General features: G+C 41.4%; 1 protein-coding gene across 8 annotated transcripts in view; it reads left to right on the forward strand.

Moving 5' to 3' along the window:
• The window catches only part of mybpc2b (myosin binding protein Cb), a 30,150-nt gene extending 15,971 nt beyond the window's left edge, over positions 1-14,179 (forward strand). For all 8 annotated transcript variants that reach the window (XM_044103428.1, XM_044103430.1, XM_044103429.1 and 5 more), the window contains 25 exons: positions 530-678; positions 1,621-1,738; positions 1,851-1,899; positions 2,061-2,120; positions 2,196-2,359; positions 2,471-2,603; positions 4,411-4,535; positions 4,622-4,727; positions 4,831-4,994; positions 6,026-6,191; positions 6,289-6,395; positions 6,491-6,520; positions 6,638-6,780; positions 7,889-8,048; positions 8,149-8,253; positions 8,325-8,513; positions 8,640-8,774; positions 8,858-9,025; positions 10,282-10,370; positions 11,133-11,328; positions 11,408-11,547; positions 11,617-11,776; positions 11,859-11,995; positions 13,130-13,316; positions 14,034-14,179. In XM_044103428.1, the coding sequence (XP_043959363.1) occupies positions 530-678; positions 1,621-1,738; positions 1,851-1,899; positions 2,061-2,120; positions 2,196-2,359; positions 2,471-2,603; positions 4,411-4,535; positions 4,622-4,727; positions 4,831-4,994; positions 6,026-6,191; positions 6,289-6,395; positions 6,491-6,520; positions 6,638-6,780; positions 7,889-8,048; positions 8,149-8,253; positions 8,325-8,513; positions 8,640-8,774; positions 8,858-9,025; positions 10,282-10,370; positions 11,133-11,328; positions 11,408-11,547; positions 11,617-11,776; positions 11,859-11,995; positions 13,130-13,316; positions 14,034-14,059 (3,206 nt within the window). In that variant the 3' untranslated portion in view covers positions 14,060-14,179. The remainder of the gene's footprint in view (positions 1-529; positions 679-1,620; positions 1,739-1,850; positions 1,900-2,060; positions 2,121-2,195; positions 2,360-2,470; positions 2,604-4,410; positions 4,536-4,621; positions 4,728-4,830; positions 4,995-6,025; positions 6,192-6,288; positions 6,396-6,490; positions 6,521-6,637; positions 6,781-7,888; positions 8,049-8,148; positions 8,254-8,324; positions 8,514-8,639; positions 8,775-8,857; positions 9,026-10,281; positions 10,371-11,132; positions 11,329-11,407; positions 11,548-11,616; positions 11,777-11,858; positions 11,996-13,129; positions 13,317-14,033) is intronic.
• Positions 14,180-14,290: the final 111 nt, after the last annotated feature.

The following is a 14,290-nucleotide window of genomic DNA, read 5'->3' on the forward strand; positions in this document are numbered from 1 at the left end:
AAACAAGGCATCTGTCTCGGTCCTTACAACGCCCCCCGGGTCCGCAGAAAATTATTTACAAATGGTTGACCGGTCCGCTCAACCATTTGGGGACCACTGTTCTAAAATATATCTAGTTTCTAGTACAGATACCTCAGTACACTGGAAACAAGAAAAAACTAACTTACAAGCAACGTTTCAGTAAGAAATAGGAGCTTGTTTTAAGTAAATAATTACTTAGTTTTCATGAAAAGCACTTTATGAAAACTACAGGTCTGTAGTTCCTTTTATAACTAGAATTTTCTCTATTAATATTAAGGAATTATTAACTTAAAACAAGCTCCCATATTTCACTGAAAAGCTTCTTGTAAGTTAGTTTTCTCTTATTTCCAATGAACTAAAGTATTTGCACTAGAAACTAGACCAAAAATACTTGGTAATATTTTGTGTTTTTGCATTGTGCTCTCTCTCTCAAACGGGTGATTTCCAATCTGTTATGTGTAAAATATCAGTCGATTGTTGCGTTTCGTTTTTTTCTCTGATTGGACAGGGTCGGACGTGACCTTCGTAGCCAAGGTGGACGCCAGCACCCTGACGAGGAAACCCACCATGAAATGGCTGAAGGGGAAGTGGCTGGACCTCTGCAGCAAGGCGGGGAAACACCTGCAGTTTAAAGAGACCTACGACAGAAACACCAAGGTGTGTGTGTGTGTGTGTGTGTGTGTGTGTAGAAGAAAATTTCTACATTTTCACTCATTATTAGTAAAACTGCTCAAACTGGTGAACATCTGTTATCAATGATGAGGCCTAATCTGGATGTAGTAAAATATTTGGGGAAATTAATACATTTGTATGTGTTTTCCCTTTCATCCACATGAAAAATCAGCTTTACGTCAATACAAATTTGTATTTAAAAAATTAAATCAAAGTGGAGATTTTTAAAAATGTGATTGCATGTTCACACCAGAAAACGTAGATTTAGGCTCATGAATAAAATGCCAGTGTAGCCTGGTACTTACTTTGACATGATTCCCAATCGACATTGTTTTGTTTTATTAACTTTATATCCTAATGCAGTTTTTAAAAGTAGTCCAACTTGTATAACTTTCCACAGAAATTAAACTCCTGGCAACATTTGTATTCATCTCTAACAGGAAGTTGTGGTTGATTTGAAGGATTGTGATTGGCTGACATAAGTTTTAGCTTTGCGCTACACTGCCCCCTATGGGTTTGGCATGTTGAAAACGACGCTCAGAGGCGGATTAGTGCTGGTTCATATGAATAAAAACTTTTCTGAAACCGTTCCTGTGTGTACAATTATATACAAATATATACTAAACTGTACACAATAACTGAGTTTAATTGTATTTTTTAATATTTACTGATGCTCTCGTGTAACAGAGGAGAAAATATTTTCATACAGTTAATTTAGTTTTATTTACCGTCATTAATTGAAAGTTACCATGACAATAACAAATCAAAATTCTTATTACGATGAGAAGTTTTTTACAATAAATGAAACGATATGATCAATGCCCACCAGTAGAATCCTAGTAAAATACGCGGACGCTTGTAGGTCTAATGTGACAAAATGTAAAGGGATTTAAGAGACATAAATACTTTAGCATCTTCCTTCCTTAGATCTACACGTATGAAATGAAGATCATCAAAGTGGTGGCTGGAGATGCTGGAGGCTACAGGTGTGAGGTGACGGCTAAAGACAAGTGTGACAGCTCCACCTTTGAGATCTCAGTGGAGGGTGAGTGAAAACAGACCCTGGGCCGCGGCGCGCCGCTGCAGATTCTGCATGCTTTACCGTTTTGATCCCTCAAAGCAATAATCTGCGTTGTCGGCAACTTCTCCTGTTACAGCTGCACAACAGGAGAACCAAGCAGATATTTTGTCTGCATTCAAAAGAGCGTGAGTGCTTCAGGGATTTCTCTTCTGTCTCTGTGTGGGAATGCATGAACTTACATCCTATTTATAACATTTTTAATGTGTGTGAGCAGGACTTTCTGTTCATTTTATCTTTCATTCACTGTGTAAAGGCAGTTATAAACACCTTTTGTTTCTACATACAGAGATGCTGGAGAGGATGAAGGAGATCTGGATTTCAGTGCCCTGCTGAAAGCTACTAAAAAGTAAACATGATGAGCATTTTGTTAGCAGGAATATCAGTTAGGTTTTCTTTAAAATGTCCTTCCCGTTGATAACAGGAAGAAGAAACAAAAAGAAGAACCAGAGATTGACGTGTGGGAGTTGCTGAAAAATGCCCACCCAAGCGAGTATGAGAAAATCGCCTTTCAGTACGGCATCACCGACCTGAGAGGCATGCTGAAACGTCTAAAAAAGATGAAAGAGGTGCAGAAGCCTAGTGAGGGTAAGTCAGAGGGGTGGAGACCAGCTGGAAAGTGGCGAGGGGTTACAGAGTGGGCAGACAGTGACATACATTCAGCTTGTGGGTAATTTCTCTTTCTGTTTGAATTCCCAGCTTTCCTGAAGAGGCTTGAGACTTGCTACTCAGTGGAAAAGGGCAAGAAAATCGTGATGTCATGTGAAGTTCTTGACCCCAACGTTCAGGTCAAATGGTTGAAGAATGGCCAGGAGATCAAACCCTCGGCAAAGTACATGCTTCACAGCAGTACCCAGCACACACACATCCACTTTGACCAGTTCGTTTTGGTATAAATATATTTATCGACACATTTCCTTCCTTGTATCATGGAGTCAAAATAATCAAGCTGAGATGGACTCAATGGGCAGCGCTTTAAATGGGCAGCACTAAAATTAGCAGAAGCACAACGTCGCATTTGGAGACGATTCTGTTGTCACCGGGTTTTATTTTTAGCCAGTCATAAGGAGCCTCAGTAGAAAGGAGATCTTATTTCCCCCAGGCAAACTCACTCATATGCTCGTCAACACAAAGAGCTCCGTCACGGCAAGTCCTGGTAAAAGCATTCAAGCCCCTTGAGCACAAAACGTTATTTTATGTTATGTTTGGTGATATTTGCTCATCTGGAGTTTATCTGTTTCCATTCTTGGTAACTAAAAACTTAGTTGTGCTAATCATAAACATTAGCTACACTAACACTGATGTACTATACCATCAAAGCATTTAGCTGAAGCTAATGCTAATGAGCTAAATCCAACTTTTTTGATACTTCCGTAATCATGGTTTATGATACATGTCATAAACCATGTATCAACACAGTCTATGACCCTCAGATTTGTCTAATTTGTTGCTGCACTCCTGTTCTATTGCACTATCGAACAGACCTTTAACTCATGGTTTCGGTTTTAAAGCTGTTGAGTTTTGCTAACTGTGTTGCTGATTTTAGCTCCTTGACGGCGGTAGGGTTTCGGTCAGAAAGCATACAGAATATTAGTAGATTTTAAACTGGTTACTGTAGAACTACGTTCAACACAGATGGATTCTGGGTGCAAACACGCGTCATGGGAGGAGAATGTGAGGAAAGAAAACACAACTGGTTCATAAATAGTCTTCAAAATAAGAGAATGAATAATAAATATTCAGAAGAATTCAGTCCCTTACCAAAATTTCAACACAGATGTTGAGCTTTATTCACAGCATGCTTGTTTGCAAAACCTCCATCATATTGGATGAATAAACTTTGTCCAACTCTTGGCACAGACTCGAGTAGATTTAGGTGGAGACTGTAGGGTTGTTGTTCTGCTGGGAAGTGACCGTTCTCTCACGTTTTCTTTGTCTCCTATGGTTTTCTGTCAATGATCTTGCTGTGCATAGATGGTAATTCTCCTGTCAACTGTTTCACTGGATGTTATTTAGGGTTTAAGATTACAATAATAATTTAAGATTAGTTTTTAAATCTCATATAATTTTCCCCTCCATTTCAACATAATGGACTACTGTTTGTTTATCTGTCAGATCTCTTGTGATTTAAATTTGACAAATCGAAACGCGTATAGGATGTGAATACTTTTACAAAGCACTTTTTAATAGGCATGCACCAATTTATCAGCACCAATTTTCTTAATTTTTGAAGATTTGTGATCTGTCTCGGCAAAGCTCTAAAAATCCACCACCGTCCTCTTCTGCTCTGCAGGTGGTCCGGTCCAGCAGCCAAACAGACCGGCCCACCTGGACATGTCTGCATGTCTACAGTTAACAACAGTCACCTCACTGTTACCAGCTCAGTGTCTTTCTTTATACATTTAGCAGAATTTCTGACAAACAAAATTGGTATCGGCCAAAATTAGAATCAGCAGGTCAGGCTTCTTCCAAAACTTGGTAATCAGCGATCTGCCAGAAAACTGCGACCAGTGCAGCCCTACTTTCTAATGCTTTTAAGCTGAAAAGTAGGATGCCCTAAAAACAAACTCAAATGAATACATAGGGATCCAAAAGTCTTTTTACACCACAAAACGACTCCCGATCGATCTTCTCACCAGGTACGTCATGGAGGCCAACGGTAACATCCGAACACTCACCATCAACAAGTCCAACCTGTCTGACGATGCTGCGTACGAGTGTGTGGTTGGCGAGGACAAGTGTTCCACGGAGGTGTACGTCAAAGGTGCGTCATCCCCTAATGTTTCATCCACTGGAAATTACAGCCAAGAAATACCATGAAATAACAGCTCTCCCCTAACGGTTCCTTAGAGCCCCCCATCACCATCACCAAGCTGATGGACGACTATCATGTGGTGGTGGGAGAAAGAGTGGAGTTTGAGATTGAGGTGTCTGAAGAGGGCGCTCATGTCATGTGGTCAGGAAATGCCATCAGCCTAATGTTTATCATCACGTAAATCCGCTCAAAATGCTTTCCGATGTTCCTTCGTCTTCACGTTTATGTGTTTATGAATGGAAAGGTCCTTCGAGGATCAGGAGATTACCAAGGATTCCTCAAAGTTTCGCTTCAAGAAGGACGGGAAAAAGCACACGCTCATCATCCAGGAGGCCACGCTGGACGATGCTGGGATGTACCACGCCTGGACCAACGGAGGGCACACCAAAGGAGAGCTGGAGGTGGAAGGTACAGCAGCATCACTCACTCAGCCTTTGGTACTCAGATATAAATATTTCATGATGTTAAATGCAGAAGATGGAGCTGAACTGAACTGCTGGACAAAAGGCTCCATGTTTTATGCATATACATAACAGGGCCTGTAGAATCATTCACTCCCCTTTTCTTTGTTACATTTTGCTGTATTAAAACCACATGTTTCAATTAACTTTATTAAAATTGACAGTAGAGTTTTACATCATGTTGTAATGTTATTCTCTGGAGTGTTGCCTTGATTCGTTCATACATGTTTAAGAAATCCTTAAATCTCCCATGGCCACCATTCAGGTTTTTTAAAATGCTTGGTGGAACCGCTTACCCTCGCCTTCTCCTCTCAGCTCCTTCAGACTAGCCAGGAGCAATTAGCAAACACTTGATGGAGCTGTGCATCTGTTAACAGTGCTTAATGTTTCGCTGGTAAAAACGTTACTAAAGGGTTAAGGAGTTTCTTAAAGAAGCAGAGGCGTTAAATTCCAAAGTTAAAATTATTTAAGTCATATTTGAAATATACAGAATTTTAGTTGATATAGTTACTTGCTATAAAATGATAATATGTGGCTGTAAAACACATAATGCTGCCTCTTTAAGATATGCAGCAAAACAACAAAAAGTTGTACATAAGTTCAAACAAAATGTAATTTTTAGTCTTGATAGGATAGATAATGTGTCTAAATGCAAACTTCTTTTTACAGTTTTCTGTAATTGTAGATAAACATTAACATGTTGCACTGAATGTTTTTAGTTAGGGTTATCAGATTATAAAGTTGGTTGAATACAAATCTAAACTTTTCTGATTTTTGTAATTTTCTTTCCTCTTCACAATTTTTCACTGCTTTTTACTGGTCTGTTACGTCACACAAACTCTTTAAAATCGACCAAAGATTGTAAATTTGAAAAAGGTAATGGAGAATGATCTGAAGTAAAGATGTTTCCGTCAGGAATCTGCTACAGCTCCGTACTTCTGGTTGTTTTCTCATGAGTTTTTCCTCGTGTGTATTCAGAAAAGGAGCTGGAGGTGCTGCAGGACATTGCTGACCTGACAGTCAGGGCGACAGACCAGGCCGTGTTCAAGTGTGAAGTGTCCGATGACAAGGTCACAGGAAAGTGGTTCAAAGATGGAGTGGAGGTGTTGCCGAGCGAGCGCATCAAAATGACTCACACGGGAAGGTGAGAATACCAGCAGGTGGACCAAATGATTGGATTTCTGTTAAAAGTTGAAGGCAAACACATTTTTGCTGTTTTGTCCAACTCCATGTTGTGTCAGGTTTCACCGGCTGATTATTGACGATGTGAAGCCAGAGGACGCTGGAGACTACACGTTTGTTCCTGATGGATACGCTCTGTCACTCTCCGCCAAACTCAACTTTCTGGGTGAGGAGGATGGAAATATTTTCTAAGCTATCAGGGTGGATATCATTTATTACAAATGTAACACCTTCCAACTCATTTCTTCTCTCTCAATGCAGAAATTAAGATTGACTACGTGCCAAGACAAGGTAGGACTCCTAATTCCACTGAAACAGCAAATAATCTAATTCCTGTTGCTGAGTTAAATGTGTTCACCAAGTCCCTCTTTTTATTTTTAATTATTATTATTTTTTTTTAATAAACAGATCCACCAAAGATCCACCTGGACACCACAGGAAACATGGTCTCTCAGAACACCATCATCGTGGTGGCAGGCAACAAGCTGCGGCTGGATGTGGAGATCACAGGAGAACCGGCTCCCACTGTGGTTTGGTCCAAAGGAGAGCAGGTGAGGTTCTGGTAACGAGCATCCAGATTCCCATTTACCAATGACATGGGAGCCCAACCAACGACGCCCGCTAACATCTAAAATCCAGGAATACTTTCTTCCTCCTTTACAAACACGTGTAACTACCTACTTGAACAGGTCAGACACCAAATATACCTTCACATGCATTAATACACACAGTGGAAAACATCTTAGCGCTAGAATTTAAGGTCAAACGTCTTCCTCACCTCCACTTTAGGGGCTACAGCCAATCAGTGCCAAGAAAAATAAATAACGCTCCTGGATTGGCTGCTTTTGTGTCTAGGTATTTCAGCTTCCCAGTTTGTTTTCCAAAACGTCTGTGAATAAGCAAATTTTCAGCAAATAATTTATAGTTGCATTCCACAGAAACATTCTCTGAATACTGAAACGTGAATTGGAACGGTTCAGTGTAATTACAATGAAAATATGAGCCGATATTAATATTGCTGTTTTGGTCGATAACCGATATTCACCGATATTCTATGTAATTCGCTACTGTTTTGACACATTTGGAGGAAATAAAATGAGGCCCTTTTTTTCCGTTTTGGATTAAATCTGCGATTTTAGACAAAACCACAAACATTTTGTACATTTTGAAAATGGACGTACTGTAGCCTTTTTTTATTATCTTGAATGAAACCAGATTTTATTTTACCGATATTTTAGGATGGAATATGGAAATAAATATTGGTTGTTATTATCGGCCCAGTTTTATTTATCGGGCCGATACCGATGTTGGTGATATGTAGCGTGTCCCTACTACCAGTAAACCGTTTTTGTCTATTTATGAGTACTGTTTACATCTGTTTTAAGATTTTTGACACAAGTATGATTTTACAAAGATAATTTTGTTATTCAAGTTGGTTTTAAAGGTAACATCAAGGCCCTAAACTTGTTCATTTGTGACTCTCAGATGTTTACTGAACCAAGTTTCTCTTCCACATGAAGAGGAAAGTTTGTTAGTTATTTTTGCGCTAGTTGTTTACATGTATAAACTTTTTGATTTTGCTGACTTTGACTTTAAATCTGGTGAATTGAAATCATAAACGCTCCGTGATCCCAGGTTACATGCCTTCCTGTATTTCAGGCGGTTGTAGCCACTGAGGGGCGGGTCAGGGTGGAGTCCAGGAAGGACATGAGCTGCTTTGTCATTGAGGGCGCCGAGAGAAACGATGAGGGAAACTACACCATCTGCGTCACCAATCCAGCAGGAGAAGACAAGGCTATGTTGTTCATAAAGATCGTGGGTAAGGGAAAAATGTGTTCATTTATTCTTAACTACCAACTACAGAGTTTAACAGCTGTAATCTGGCTCGGTTGGGGGAAAACTAACCTGTGTTGTTCCAGATGTGCCCGACCCGCCTGAGAACGTCAAGTGCACCGGAGTGGGTGAGGACTGTGCCACCATCGTTTGGGAACCTCCGAAATTTGACGGCGGTGCACCGATCAAAGGTAACGAAGTGAGTCTGAAGTTCTTAAACCCAAAAGAGACACAACTAAGATCTGGGCTTTCACTCCAACAGGTTACCTCATGGAAAGAAAGAAGAAAGGCTCGTCCCGATGGACGAAGCTCAACTTTGACGTATACGAACCAACTACGTACGAGGCCAAGAGGATGATTGAAGGAATCCTGTATGAAATGAGGGTGTTTGCTGTCAACAGCATCGGCTTGTCTCAGCCAAGTCTGAACTCTAAACCCTTCATGCCCATCGGTAGGTTTAACAACTGTCTGCACGTCGTCTTCCTCAGCCTCCATTTGTCGTTCCCTGTGGGTCTCACCCTGCTTTTCGCCGTGCCAGTCACTTATTCTGCCAAGTCTCTTGTTTTGTCACCTTCAGCCCCAACCAGCGAGCCGACGCGTCTGACGGTCCACGATGTGACAGACAGCACATGCAGCCTGAGGTGGCTCGCCCCGGAGAAGATCGGAGCCGGTGGGCTGGACGGCTACGTTATCGAGTACTGCAAGGAGGGAGGTATGACAGCCCCACGCTGCTGGCCGGAGCAGACTGGGAGAGGTTAAAACTTACTATGTGCTGCTTTATGTTGCTGCTGTTAGGCACCGAGTGGGTAGCCGCAAACACGGACCTGTGGGAGAAGCAGGGATTTGTGGTGCGTGGCCTCCCAGTGGGAGAGAAGATCAATTTCAGGGTGGTGGCAGTAAACATAGCCGGCCGCAGTCCGCCCGCGACTCTGTCACAGCCCGTTACCATCCGCGAGGTTGTTGGTGAGTGAAACGGCTTCAGATGAGAGCGAGTAAAAGAGACTTCATAGAACATGTCAGGGGTTTTAACTCACAGCCGTTAAAGCCAAGCACTCATGAATGTGAAGTTTAAAATAAAACAGGGCGTGCTGTGGTGGCGTAAGGGGTAACGCGACCCACATATGGAGGCCTTCAGTCCTCGACGCGGCCGTCGCAGGTTCGATTCCCGGACCCGGCAACATTTGCCGCATGTCTTCCCCCCTTTCCTGTTGGCCTGCTGTCATATAAGGGACACTAGAGCCACAAAAAGACCCCCTGGGGGGGTGGGGAATAAATAAATAAAACGGATTTCCTTTTAACCCTAAAGGCTCAAAATTATACATTCTGGTCCTACATCCCCACTCATATTTACTCAGATGACCTGTAGCAAACTCAAAGATTAAAATGATATTTTCACTTGTCCACAAAATCATTTAAGTAAGAGTAAAATGTTATTCAAGTACTGAGTAACTGATCAAAACAGTAATTTAATTTTTAAAAATTACATCAAATGGACCAAAATATAAAGTTTGGTGTAAATATTTGAAAGAGCAAAATAAAAATAATTCATAGAATTAACTAAATACAAAATAAGAAAATCTTTTTTCCAAATCAATTCTTTTCAATAAAAGCAAATCATAAAACTTTAACAAAAACTGCAGGTTTGTGTCTATCTGGTGAACTTTTGATTAAAACATGTTTGTTTTTCATTTCAGAAATTTTACTAAGTAAAGTTTAAGTAAGAGTAAAGATACTTCATAATAAAATTACTCAAGTAAAAGCTAAATGTACAGCGTAGTAAACCTAAAAATAACTCTCCTTTTCCTTTCCACATGGGTTGTTTGGACCTCCGTCATGGCGGAGTGGGCGGAGCTCTGGAGAGAGTGACGTCACTTTCAAAGGGTCGATAGCAGAAGCTTTTAATGGCTACTGAAAGCATGTAGTTGATGGGAAATTTGCAAAGATACATTTATCAAAATATTAGTGGGTAGAGTCTGTATGAAGAACTTTCAAAACCCTCAATAAATGTAATAAATTGTTGTTTATGTAAATCCCCATAGATGTGTGTTGTGTTATCACTCCAGCCTAAAATACATCAAATCAACCCGCCTGCATTCATTCCCATTATAAATGAATATAATCATTTATACTATTATATTTAGAAGCCTACTGATTCAAAATGACCAATTAAATTAACAAAGCGCATTGTGCTTTAACTGGTGTTTTCCTTTCTGCCTCAGAGCACCCAAAGATCCGACTTCCACGTGAGCTGAGAACAAAATACATCCGGAAGGTTGGAGAAAAGATCAACCTGACCATCCCATTCCAGGTTAGATTCAGGACCAGCGCCAAACAGCCTGCGTTTCTTTCTGTTTAACTCTGCAACTCAACAATTATTGGCACTCATGTTTAAGACGAACACAAAAGGCTTAAAATAAATGGTTGTTATGGCGACTCGGTGACCCCTCGTTGCTACTCTTCCCTGTATTTCTTTAACAACGAGCGATGGATGTTTTCATTCCTCTGTGCCATGTTTCGTCTCACCTCAGGTCTGGAGCTCAAACAGGAAAACGACATGGCCTGTCCTCACTTTTCTTGGTTTTCACATTCAAATTAAAAGTATATCTAGTTAATCCCAGGAGAGAAATGAAATGTTGTTGTAACAGGAGGGGCCCTGGTAGCAGTCCGTCTTGCAGCACATCTGAAGAGGTCTCTGACTGAAGAGCGTCGCTGTATTGCAGTATCATTTTACCAGATGATATTCCACACTAATATCCTGGATAGCACCTTCAGTTGTTAGCTAGCACTGCTAATCTACCGCCTTTGCTTTTGCTGCGCCTCTTTAAATCTACCTGGCTAGAAAACCGGGCAGAGAGATGTTGGAGTTGGGGATATGATCCTGCCTGATGACGGTTTCATTTGCTCATTCTCTCTGTTTTTGTTTTCTCTTGAATTTGGGGTTGTATGAGATTACGCTGCTGCAATCAAAGATGAATTTACAATTTTTTAGACAGTTTGTCTACGAAGGCCTCAAAAAGTCTCAGCTTGTGTAATTTTTTTTTTCTTGAATTAATTTTCCTCTGGCTCACAGGGTAAGCCGCATCCCGTTGCAACTTGGCTGAAGGACGGCCAGCCGGTCGATCCCAAGATGGTGAACGTCCGCAACACGAACGTAGACAGCATCTTCTTCATCCGCTCTGCAGAGAGAGAGCACTCCGGGACGTACGAGCTGGTTCTCAAGATCGAGAACATGGAGGACCGAGCCGCCATCAACATCCGCATCATCGGTAAAGTCGACATCATTCAGAAAACATGGATGTGAAACTGGGAAAAATGGTTTTAACGTCGCTAAACTAACCCGAGCAGAGAAGGCGGGGCCTCCAGTGAATGTCAGGGTGACAGATGTGTGGGGGTTCAACGCCGCGCTGGAGTGGGAGCCCCCAAAAGACGACGGCAACTGTGAGGTCACCGGATACACCATCCAGAAAGCTGACATGAAGACTAAGGTAGACAAATTTGACCGAGTGATCCAAATGATCAACGTTTCATTCATTCTTTTATTTCCCCCCCATCAGGAATGGTTCACTGTTTACGAACACAACAGACGAACAAACTGCACGGTGTCCGACCTGATCATGGGTAACGAGTACATGTTCCGGGTCTACAGCGAGAACCTGTGCGGTCTGAGCGAGGAGCCGCGGATGAGCAAGAACACGGCCGTCATCCCTAAGACAGGTGAGGCTGTGTGTTCTCACTGCAGATCCCTAAAATGACAAAATAAACTGGGTTCTCTGTGCCATGTTTTGTCTCACCTCAGGTCTGGAGCTCAAGCAGGCTGCCTTTAAGGAAAAGGACATGGCCTGTCCTCCTAAGTTCACCCAGCCGCTGGTGGACCGGTCTGTTGTCGCTGGGTACAGCACCGCTATCAGCTGCTCTGTGAGAGGCTTTCCCAAGGTAACCCAGCCGGCTATAACAAGCTTACAAAAATATTAGATTTTGTCACATTACAGCCACAGAATTCTAAATATGTTATTTTATGTAATGATATGGCTGAAAACCATATCTCAGTCCATAGTTTGTTTTTGAGATATCAGCAGACCGTTCTCGTGATTTTCCTGTCTTATCCTGTTTCCTCTCGAGATGTTGCAACCGTTTTCTCCTTTCACTCCACGCTGTTGTTTTTTTAGTTTTTATTTTCCCCTCCAGGGGGTCTTTTGTGGGCTCTAGTGTCCCTTATATGACAGCAGGCTGACAGGAAAGGGAGAGAGAAAGGGGGGAAGACATGCGGCAAATGTCGCCGGGTCCGGGAATCGAACCCGCGATGGCCGCGTCGAGGACCGAAGGCCTCCAAATGTGGGTCGCGCTGTCCCCTACGCCACCACAGCACGCCCTGTTTTTTTTTTTTTTTTTTAAGCAGTTATGACAAAACCTGAAACTGCTGCTGCGCAAGTGACTCATCATGTTGTTGCTAGGCAACCAAAGAGCGAGTGAGTTAGTTGATCCCACTCACTTTGCTTAGCTAGCTAAAAAGGGTGGAGTGGCTAAAGCCTTTCCTCTGCCTACATCCCCCAGAATGCTGTGCGGTCTTGGACCAGGGTTTAGGGAAATTATTGAATTAAAAAAACACAAATATTTGCTCTTGAAAAACAAACCCACTTTGATTCGTGTCACTAAGCTGCTCACAGTAACTGAATTTAATCATATTTTCAATTTTAGTGAAACTCTCATTGAACAAACACTGGAAATGGTTTGATCCATTCTGGAAAGATGGATGGAAAAACATGTCAGGCTTTGGGTGCATGAAGCCTAATATGTAGTTCTGCATCTGTACTTGCAGTAAAAGGTTTTGGTACAAAGTGTTAACTTAAGCGACTGAAAATAAATCCACACTACATTTTCCATATTTTGATTTTGTCCAAAAAGTTTGAAAACCACGTTCTATGTGCCTTTCATCTCCCAGTGTTTTGTACATTGTGTTGGGCAACCAAACGACATCCAAGTAAAACACATAGGTTTTACATTGATTGTAATAAAGTCTTTACGTGCCACGAGCCAGTTCACTGCATCTCGGCATTCTGCACCTCCCAGCCCAAGATCGTATGGATGAAGAACAAAATGATCATCGGGGAAGATCCCAAGTTTCTGATGCAGAACAACCAGGGAGTTCTGACGCTCAACATCCGCAAGCCGAGCACTTTCGATGCAGGCAAATACTGCTGCATGGCGGTCAACGACCTGGGTCAGGATGCGGTGGAGTGCAAGCTGGACGTCCGAGGTAAGGACCGGCTGCAGAGGTGGGCGTGGCCGAAAAATGGTGGAAAAGTTATTTGTCACATAAATTCTTGGCTTCAGTTTTGTAAATATATTTAAAAGGAAACCTCGTGACTTAAAACAAGTAACCAGTGATCACCACTTTCACTTGGAAAGTGATAAACATGTTTTTAATCCTTTTATACTGAGCTGCTAGCTAAAGCAGTCCACACCAAACCAATGCAAACGTGACTTGCAGAATGGTGCAACCAGTGATACAGAAAACAACGCCAAGCTCAAAGATTATAGAATAATGTGCTTATGGCAAACTGTTTGTGGATTTAATCCACATCCTCAATATCAGACCAATGCTGGCTCACAGTTTGTCATACAAACAGCTCATCATTTATCAAACCACAGTAAATACCGCCAGGCTATTAAACAAAAGATTTAAGTAGTTTTACACCAGTGAAGGTTTTCCAGTTTATTCCTTTTATTTACAAATATGGCCAGTCAGACAAATTTTATGCATTTATTTTTAGATTTTACTGTTGATTTGCTTCATTGACCTGCATTAGCATTTAGTGTTGTACTGTATTTATTTAGCACCATGTATTATACAGAAATCTGCTGAAGTATTAGAGGAAAACTACCTGAAACATGTTTCTTTTTATCAACCTGTTCTTGATCTTTTTATAACTTTCCAGCGTTTGATTCTAACCTAAGTGTTTCTGCTCCACAGTTGCCATAGAGCCGGAGAACAAATGAGGAGCTGAACTGCAGAGAATGTGAAATCATGTGAACCGAGCTGCAAATGAAGAGAGAATGTCACTATGAAGGATACAAGTTATTACCAGAGATTCAAATAAAGTTTATTGACCTGCTCTACAGATTTTCCCTTACATCTTATTTCTGTTTAAATTTCTCAAATGTATCGTGGATTATTTTAGTCACATTAATATTCAGACACAATATTCTTAGAATGAGAAAACAAACTCC

Source organism: Gambusia affinis, linkage group LG20 (assembly GCF_019740435.1).
Source record: "Gambusia affinis linkage group LG20, SWU_Gaff_1.0, whole genome shotgun sequence".
In the NCBI taxonomy this organism is placed as follows: domain Eukaryota; kingdom Metazoa; phylum Chordata; class Actinopteri; order Cyprinodontiformes; family Poeciliidae; genus Gambusia; species Gambusia affinis.